This window comes from Rhamphochromis longiceps, linkage group LG7 (genome assembly GCF_057381845.1).
Source record: "Rhamphochromis longiceps isolate RC_006_pf linkage group LG7, R_longiceps_female_GT1.1, whole genome shotgun sequence".
Taxonomy (NCBI): Eukaryota; Metazoa; Chordata; class Actinopteri; order Cichliformes; family Cichlidae; genus Rhamphochromis; species Rhamphochromis longiceps.
The window spans coordinates 26,488,061-26,497,279 of NC_140563.1; the positions used below are offsets into that span (position 1 = coordinate 26,488,061).

Consider the following 9,219-nt stretch of genomic DNA (forward strand, 5'->3'; position numbering starts at 1 on the left):
TCTGCAGAAGTTTGTTCCTAACATGAAGGGTCAAAGGAAATAATATGTTTTACACAAGTGTAGTGGGTGCTCAGCACACAGCAGCGGTTAGCACGGTCTCCTCGCAGCAGTAAAGTTTTCATTTGAATCCTGGCTGAAGCCTTTTAGTCTGCATGTTCCCCCTGTGCCTACGTGACTTCCTCCCACAGTCCGAGCATGCGCCTCAGCTACACTGGTGATTTTTAGAGGCCGTGGGTGTGAGGTGGATAAACACAAAGTAAAGTGCTGTATGGCTGTATGCTTTGATGTGGCTTGTAGGAGTGAGTAAGACTGCAAGTATGGCAGTCCGTTTACAGATGCTCCATTTCCAAAGTGTGGAGCTCAATTTGTGGATTATCTATTCAAAAAAGCAAAACTTTATTTCTTCCCTGCTGGAAGAAGTAGTGCTGCACAGTGTGAGGTCCCGTGGATAACACTGCCATCAAACTCTGTACATGATGTAGCATGGTGCATTAGACAAAGCTAAGCACAAGCACAGCTAAGTAATGCGAAAAAGGTCATTTAGGAAAAAAGAACAACATTTGACCAGTAAAGAAATCAAATACACGTTAAAACTGTTTGTGAAGCAGGAACAAAAAAAGATTAATTAGAATAATGATTAAATTAAAGTGCGATCGCCAAATTAAAAGCAGTTTAAGATGAAATGACTGACAATAATAACTGAAACCACAAATTAAAACCTAACAAAGAAGTAGAAATAAAATCTTCAGTATGGCAGACCTCTGTGCAGAGCTTGTAGGGCCTTTAAAATAAGCTTTTCATTTTTTATCTAGCAAATGAGTTCGAGCTGCTCTGTTTCCAGCAGTGCACGTTTGAGCGTTGTGAGCAATGTGGTACATTTATCTGAGCTGAAAGCAGAAGCTGGAGAGTATTCGAACATCACGCCAGGCCTTCATTTGTGTTCTGACAGGGAGAAAGATAAGGATGAGGGACTCCCAAGTGAGACGGAAGAAGACCGGAGACACCAGGAGAACAGAGCAAAGGAGATCCGCGGTGAGCAGCCGATGTTCCAGTTAACGTGCTGTAGTGGGCGGGGAGTCCCGTGTCATGTTGAGTGTGTTTGCATTTGTCCCTGATTCCAGAGCTTCTGCAGAGGAAGGATGAGCAGATTATCAGTCTATTGGAGGAGAAGATACACATCTTTAGAGAGCTGGGTAACTGCAGTCTGTCTCCAGAGGATGCTAACACATCGGTCATGGAGCGGATGTTGTTCAGAGCCACACCTGATAACGTCACCAAAGGAGAGCCGGTCATAAATGATGCTGTGAGAGAAGGTGAGCAGGCCTCTGAGGTTACTTCTCGTCATGTGCATCTCAGAGATGACGTGTTCAAACCTGTTCCTCTCTGTCAGTGGAGGCCCTGCATGCTTTGGTCAGCGGAGGTTTTGGTGCAGCGGCCTGCGGTCCAGGCGGCCTGACAGGGGGCGCCGTGGGACCAGTCTGCCTGCCCAGACGAGCGGAGACGTTTGGAGGCTTCGACAGTCATCAGATGAACAGCAGCAAGAGTAAGACACGAGCAGGTCATCAAAGATGTCAGGGCAGGTGTTCACGCTCCTGTGAGACCGACTCTGCCGTCATCACAGCAGCTGTCTTTATCATGACCAGCCTTTAAAAGCCTTCACCTCCTCTTACTGTCAGATGGAGAAAAGGAAGAGGGCGAGGAGTCAGTGGACCTCCGCAGGACTGAGTCCGACAGCGTGCTGAAGAAGGTAGGGATGTGTGTGTTTCACATAGGGTTATTCATCTCATTTAAGACGACTCATTTCTTTAATACGTTCCTGCAGGTTTTACTGTGATGAAAACGAAATGTGCCTAACTGATCAAATGGGAAGAGGCATGGCTGCTATAAACAGAGTGGGAAATCCATATGTAATAAAGAACAAGATCAGCGCAGGTATTAGTGTTATGAAGTTGAGTCGATAGTGTAGTTGATAGTGTCAGTCAGAGCAGACATCGAAGGCTGCTTCTCTGACGTCACAGTCATTTTTTAAAAATGGAAATATGTGCGATAAATGTTTTTGCACAGCACTTTACTTTTCCCCTGTGAGCCATCAGAGGTTCAGAACTTTACCATCCTCTGACTTCTGCTCGCTGCAGTCCACATCCTGATGTTACCTGACCAGCACTTTGAAATGTGCTAACATGAACTGTGTGTGTGTGCCTCAGGGAGCCACTGCCAGCCTGCAGACCCTGCTAAAGAGAAACAATGAAGTAAGTGGGCTCCTCATTCAAACACAAACAGACACACTAGTACTACTCCATCACTTTAGCTACATCACACAGGACTTTTGATAAGGACAGGACAAAGAATATATTTTACAAGAAAAGCTTCAAAACTGCTTTGAAGGTGATGCTGAAAATATGGACGTGGCTGTTTCATAAGAATACAGTTTCTGCTTCCTTTCTGTGATGAGCTGCCGTCACTGAGAATTTTCCAGTCTAAGCTTGTCTTCACTGACTGCTGCAGCTGTCTGCAAAGCCACTTCTTCTCTTCCTGTTGTTTAATGGTGTGCTGCAAGCAATTGTAGGTCCAGTGCTGCCACCTGCTGGTGGTGTTTACACATTTTATCTTCTTAGACACCAGCAGAAGGACAGAAGTTGTTGCATAAGCTGTTATTTTTTTCTTGACAACTGTGACCATCCCTAGCTCTTTCTACATGTCAGGAGGAAAATAAAGATGAACCCAGTCATGTGATGTACTGGAGGTCTTATTTGTATAAACAGCAGTTTGAGCTGTTTTTACTGACTCTGGTGTGATGGTGTGTTTCTCCAGCAGCTCCAGCGCAGTGTGACACGTCTCCATGAGCTGCTCATTTCCCTGCAGGTACACATACACGTTTACAGCAGAGGTCACGTTCAGGCTAAGTTTTCACTTTACATTGACCGTCTGTCCCTGCCTGCAGGCTGTGGTCATCCAGCAGGACTCATTTATTGAGGACCAGAGGCAAGCCCTGAGCAGCCAACTCAGCACCACCTCCTCCAGACAGTCCATCTCTTCCTCCTCCTCCTGCTCCTCGCTCTCATCCTCAACTAGCTCGCGCCCCTCCTCCCTCATTGAGCAAGAGAAGCACAGGAGTTTGGAGAGGCAGCGGCAGGAGGTGGCCAGCCTGCAGGTTAGCTCTCACTACTGCTGCTTTCACATGTTGAGTCATGGCTGCAGTGAGCTCATCGTTCCATTGTTTGGCAGGATTCATGTTTTCATCCAGCTTCTTGTGACATCACACTTGTGGTTTGTTTTAGAAACAGCAGGCTGCACATCAGGAAGAAAAGAGGAAACGAGAGAGAGAGTGGGAGCTGAAAGAGAGAGCTCTGGCAGATCGGGAGGAGAGGCTGGGGGAGGAAGAGGAGCAGACGAGGCGGAAATGTCGGGAGCTGACAGAAGAGATGCAGATGTTACAGAGGAGCAAAGAAGAGTACCAGAGAGACGTGGAGTGGCTGAGGGAGGCGCAGAGGAGGCTGGAGAGAGACGAGGAGGCTCTGAGGAGAGACAATCAGAAGGTGGACGCAAATAGAGAGCAGGTCAGAGGTCATGTATGATGAAGGCGCTGCTAGTCTGATGCACTCGAGCAGCCTGCCTGTGACGACACTCGAGTGCTCGAGTGCCGTCACAGGCAGGCTGCTGTGTAGCTGTAGTCTCTGTGCACGTTCACCTAATCATCACAAATTAATCAGTAAACTACATGTCATGCACGCTGTAGTATTTTATGCACTGGATGTAGTGAATTCTGTTTTTCCATGTCTGCTTCCTCTTGCCATGCCAAGTTTTGGAGGTGGAGAGTGGAAATTTGGCATAATGACTCTCAGAGCCATGACAGAAGCTTCAAAAAGAAAACCAGTTGGTGGAAATGAACCGATAGATATCCTTCACCGTCTCACTCGCATCTTCATGCATGATCTAATCATTTTTGCAGTTGGAGGAGCTTCAGAGGTACCAGCGCACTCCCTCCACAAACTCAGACGACTCCTTAAGGTTCCACAGCACCGGGTCCCTGGATCTGGATTTAAAAGAAATAGCAGAACAAGCCAAAGAGGTAAGAACAAGGTCCTGCTTTAAAACCGCGTTTGTGTTAGAGTTTAGGAAGCTGCTGCATGAGCCCTTGAATGACTAATATTGTGGGTGAACATCAGGTGGAGCTCTCATCCTCCGCCCCAACCAAAGAACCTTTCCTCCGCATTGGATCCAAGAGGATGAGCAAAAACTTCAACCCCTTCTCCTCTAAGGCTCAGGGAGCAGAGAAGGAGTCCCAGCTCCCCTCCAGACTACTTCAACTGACCAAATCCAAAGAGAAGAAGGAGAAAAAGAAGAAAGGAAAAGGAGGGAAGGACGCGCAGACAGGTACAGTCAGACCGACTCAAAGTGAAGACGGTCATGGGTGGAGCGGTGTTCTGTGTACTGGTATCCTCCTACATAACTCTTGTGTTTGTCTTTAGAAAACAAAGGTGCAGTGATGTTGGATTCTCCAAACGACAGTGACTTCTTCATCTGAAGAGTGAACTCCTAACACCCAGTCGCACAGCTGACAGTGTGTGTCTGTCTCTGTCTGCTTGGCCCCAGACATTGCCCCAGCCTTCCCGTCACACAGACTGTACCATCAAAGGTCAAAGGTCGGGCAGGGTAACACACTGACTTAGCTGAAGTCTTTCCCAAGGTAACAGACTGCTCTGGAGACTATCCTGCCCACGCTCCAATAATGCCAAACTGGATGGATTCAGAAGAGTTTGTCCAGCAGCAGGTCCGAACATCGACAGCACCTGAGCCTGGAAAAGCTTAACTTGACCAATCACAAGCAAGATTTCTTTTAAGTGTTGCTGAAGCTAACTTTTGTTGCTTGTTGTGCACTCCTTACTTGTAGAACACACACACACACACACACACACACACACACACACACACACACACACACACACACACACACACACACACACACACAGCAGGTTAAACCATCATTCATTGTGAATGAAACAGACCCCTTAAATTAAAAAATCTGTGTTTATTTGATCTTGAGCTGAAGTGCCTTCCATGTGTCTGGTACATCACTGGCAGCAGGTATACGTGTAGCAGCAGTTAATCTGATTTGTAACAAAGTACTGATGAAATGTACATTATACAGAGCTGACCCTGCACTGTTTACATGTCAGTGTAGCAAGCTTCCTGCTCATTTCATTGGTCCTTCATTTCTGCCCAAGCTATCATTTCAGACCCGGCAGCAACATATCTGAAGCATGCACTGACCCGGGCTCTCCCATCACAGTCACCAAACTCTTATACGCTGATTTAAATTCAACTTAAGATTTTAATAACGAAACTGGACATTTTATTAGACAGATGGTTCACAAACCCAGCCAAGAGTGAAATCAAAGAAGGACAACTGTTATATTAGAACACTACATACCTCTGCATGTGGACAAGGGTCCACTCTAACCCCCATTTCTATTGCCTTTATTCACCCTCACAAAGCCCTGCCGGTGTGCATAACACACCCATTATACACTGGACACCCACAGGCTCGTGTGCTCCATCCACCTGTGTGGGGAATGACAGTCGAGGTCGAGACATTGCTTTACTTACTGCTGCACTCACTTGTTATGTTTACTCTACATGAAGCTTAATATTCCTATTCTTTTTAATAGAAGCACCTGACTCTTACTAAACAGCCCAATGCTGAAAAGTGGAACAAACACGTGAGAAGAAGACTTCTGTGATACACACCACTGGTTTGAATCTGCTTGTGTGCATTCCCCTGTGTTGACAGCTGCTTCTCGTCATGACAAAAATGGCGTGTCCTTGCTGAACTGCTCCTCTTTGAACAACAGATAACAGAGCCATTACGAGGAAGCCAGTCAAACATGCCAAAGAGAAGAGTCCATTAAATATTCATCACTTGTGCTTCTGTTTTTCTGCAGCGTTATGTTTCCAGATAACTGGATTCTCCCAGTGCATCACACAGGGAGGCTCGCTCAGGGCATGTACATGATTATATGTAGCCTTCAGTGTCATATTTCCGAGGGCGGGGTTAATGCAGCAAAAGTGCTTTAGCTCTGCTCTAACCAGGTAGTACTCTAACCAAACAGCAGAGGTGAGAACAAAAGTTAACAAATAAAACCAACACTGAAAGACTGACACTCCTGCATTACACTTTCAAGCTCGTGGCGCTCCGTGACGCTGCTGTAGTGTCTGCTCACAGATAACAGAGGACAGAGATGGCAGCACGGGATGCTCGACAGTGACAGCACAGTGGTTTAACAGAGACGTGAGGAACTAGTCAGCAGTAAGATCAGGTATATAAACAGTACATGCTAAATTGTGTAGTATTTTTACACCAGCAGCAGTCTGACCTTTGTTTACACGGTCTCTTTGAATAGAGGCTGACGAGATTTTGATGAGAGGCTAAAGAAGCATTTCTGCTAATATCCATTTCTTTTTAGTGCAGTAATTCAAAAACTGCAGAAATAGAGGTTTAAAAAATAGTTTTGCACTTGGATGGAAGTATGTGTGGGTGTAGTATATGAGCAGCAGGTAAATGACTGAGAAGAAACCATTAAGGATGATACATAACAAGCCCATTAATACATTAGTCATGTTTTTGTGTTGAGTGGCACAAATCATGTTAACCCTGTAAAGCCTGAACCAATCATTACTAGAAAATTACATTTATAAAACAAATGTAGTTCATTAAAACTACTGACAATTTTTCTTAAAGAACTTAAATATTATTTTGCATATATGTGGTTGTTTTTATTTAGGTTTTTTTTTTACTATTTATTGTTGATTTGTTGAGCAAGTTATTTGTTTTTCGGCGGGGAGAAAGTCTCAAAGACTCATCTATCAAATATGAAACAGTTGGCATTATAGGGTTAAAGACACGTTTCACACTCACAACCAAACAGATGATCACTGATGGATTTTAGTGGAGCAGACACTCCAGCACCACCCACCACACAGCAGTACAGTGTTATCAGTGTACACTGATCCCTCAACAAACAAGCTCAGTCACTGACACTGCCTCTGTGTTGTTCCCGTGCACTAAAAATATTTCTAAAGCCATTAAAAATTAAAGTTTCACCATCTTTCTCGCTGTGTGTGGGATCGTCTTGAAAGGTTTTTGGAATAAAAACACGAGGTACAAAGTTTCTGTTTTATTTCCAAAGAAAAAAGATGGAGGCAGAGCAACACATTTTGTAAATATGTACAAATTTCAAGTGAGAGAAAAGCTTTATTTGTCTACTTTCTTCCTGATCTGGAAATATAATGTTCAATCCTAATAAATTACTATGCTATTGTCACTGTGTGGTTTTATGTACACGGATAGTATGTTAGCTGAGAGGAGACAGAGGAGTGAGAGCGATGTTGAGAAGCTCCTGGTATGCTGCATTGGTCAAAGTCCCTCCTCTCACAGGAGCATGTGGACCTGTGTTTCCACCGAGCTGTGTGACTGTAAATGAACTGGAATCATCTGTGCACCATTTCACTGAAAGTCACCAGAAGATCACTTTGAGTGAAAATGGATTTTTATTTTGTTAGTTAACATTAGAACAGGAGCAGTTTTACCACCATGTGCAAAGTGAAGTATTCAGTCATTGCCCCCTGACCAAGTTTCACAGCGAAACATTTTACTTGTGATGATGTTAAATCGTGTTAGCCTCTGTGTGTCCAGGGGCCCAGATGGGTCACCAGTGCAGGGCTGCCGTAGATGTTTATTCATTGAAAGTATTCGGTCTGATTGAGGTGCCCTTCCTATTCTGTGCTATACAAGGTACAGACGGGCTGAAAATCCTGCATTTGTTTTCTAGAATTTGTCCCATGATCCCTCTTTGTCTATCAAACCCTTAGGCAACCTCCTTAGAAATAACTCCGTATTTAAGGGCTCTAATCTTGAAAGCACAGTGCACAATATCTGTCTTTATACAGGCAGTTAACTACAGCACATCTGCATATTTGTATTAATTCAGACACTCTTTAGCAGCCACAAATGGGAGTTCACGTGCAGGTCCACCGGTCACAGTGATGGAGGTGAAAAGATGGAACAGAAAGGTAACATCAACAATTCAAGAAAAATGCAACAGACTCAAAAGTTTGAGTGCATTGTTGTTTTTAACAACCTCGGAGCTGCACGAGGTCTGTTTCTGAGGCAGTCACGGGCTGAGGTGGTGTTGAGTGATGGAGAGTGGAGAGGTAGTGGCATTTTCAAGAGAGCGCATGTTGTGACAGCAAGGCTGGATGAAAGATCGCTTGGACTGCTGTAAGTACCTGTGAGGTAATGTGAGTGAGTTAATGAGCTGGACCTTAAGGAACGCATTTGAATGATCAAGCAGCAGTGGTGCCAGCACTCATGCTGATCTGGTAGGGTTTTACCTACAACTTAAAGATCTATGATATGGAGATTTGGTGCTGTTGTAAAATGGTGTTTTGTAATGGAGACCAGGGGCTACACAACATTATTCCATGCATGTATTTGTTCTTGAATGAAGATACATGAAAACCACATGTATATTACTTGAGATATTTTATGAAAAACCGCTGTATGTTGCATTCTGTAAGATGTGAAACTAGTGGTTAAACCCACAAACTCTTTATTGTTTGTGATCTTTTTGCAAGCAGAGAGTCAGCTGCTGCAGCCGTTAATGTGTCATCTTCACTTTCCAGAGCCACAATGCCCATCTGTTTTCTAAATTGGAGCATGGGGTAGTCAGTGTAAGGCCATGTCTTTCACAATGTTTGGTTGCAAATCTTTAAACTGTCTATGTCAAAGTGAAACTGAGCGTTGCATAATCAACAGAAACATTTGCTTTTCAAAGACCAAGCGTTGAACCAGGGAGAGAAGAAGGAAACATGAGGTTTAAAAAAACCAAAACACAGCTGACCTGAGGCCTTATCCAGACAGCTTCAGGGTTACCCTGGGCTTCTATACTATGAAGGTGATTCACTTCTTCCGGGGCTACATCGCCATGGTAACGTTGCTGCTGTGAAGGTAACTTGCTCCGGAGCAGGTTAAGATCCAGATTAGAGATAAACAGGTATGAAATCTACTGACCAATCAGGTCTCCAGAAAGTAGCATCATGATCCCTGGAAGATCCCTCCGACCTCTGTGTGTGAACTCTACGGGGGATCTAAAGTTGTTGTTTTTTTAATCGTCTAATGTCTCTGGATTTCCCTGATGACCATCTATAATAAATAATTCG

General features: G+C 44.5%; 1 protein-coding gene across 6 annotated transcripts in view; it reads left to right on the top strand.

Annotated features, from left to right (window-relative positions):
* Positions 1–7,318, top strand: part of LOC146665417 (uncharacterized) — a 62,421-nt gene extending 55,103 nt beyond the window's left edge. For 5 of the 6 annotated variants that reach the window (XM_085413098.1, XM_085413097.1, XM_085413094.1 and 2 more), the window contains 11 exons: positions 950–1,032; positions 1,122–1,313; positions 1,391–1,543; positions 1,677–1,747; positions 2,205–2,249; positions 2,812–2,862; positions 2,942–3,151; positions 3,279–3,557; positions 3,950–4,069; positions 4,167–4,374; positions 4,470–7,318. In XM_085413098.1, the coding sequence (XP_085269224.1) occupies positions 950–1,032; positions 1,122–1,313; positions 1,391–1,543; positions 1,677–1,747; positions 2,205–2,249; positions 2,812–2,862; positions 2,942–3,151; positions 3,279–3,557; positions 3,950–4,069; positions 4,167–4,374; positions 4,470–4,525 (1,468 nt within the window). In that variant the 3' untranslated portion in view covers positions 4,526–7,318. The remainder of the gene's footprint in view (positions 1–949; positions 1,033–1,121; positions 1,314–1,390; positions 1,544–1,676; positions 1,748–2,204; positions 2,250–2,811; positions 2,863–2,941; positions 3,152–3,278; positions 3,558–3,949; positions 4,070–4,166; positions 4,375–4,469) is intronic. The other variant, XM_085413096.1, reaches the window with a different exon arrangement.
* Positions 7,319–9,219: the final 1,901 nt, after the last annotated feature.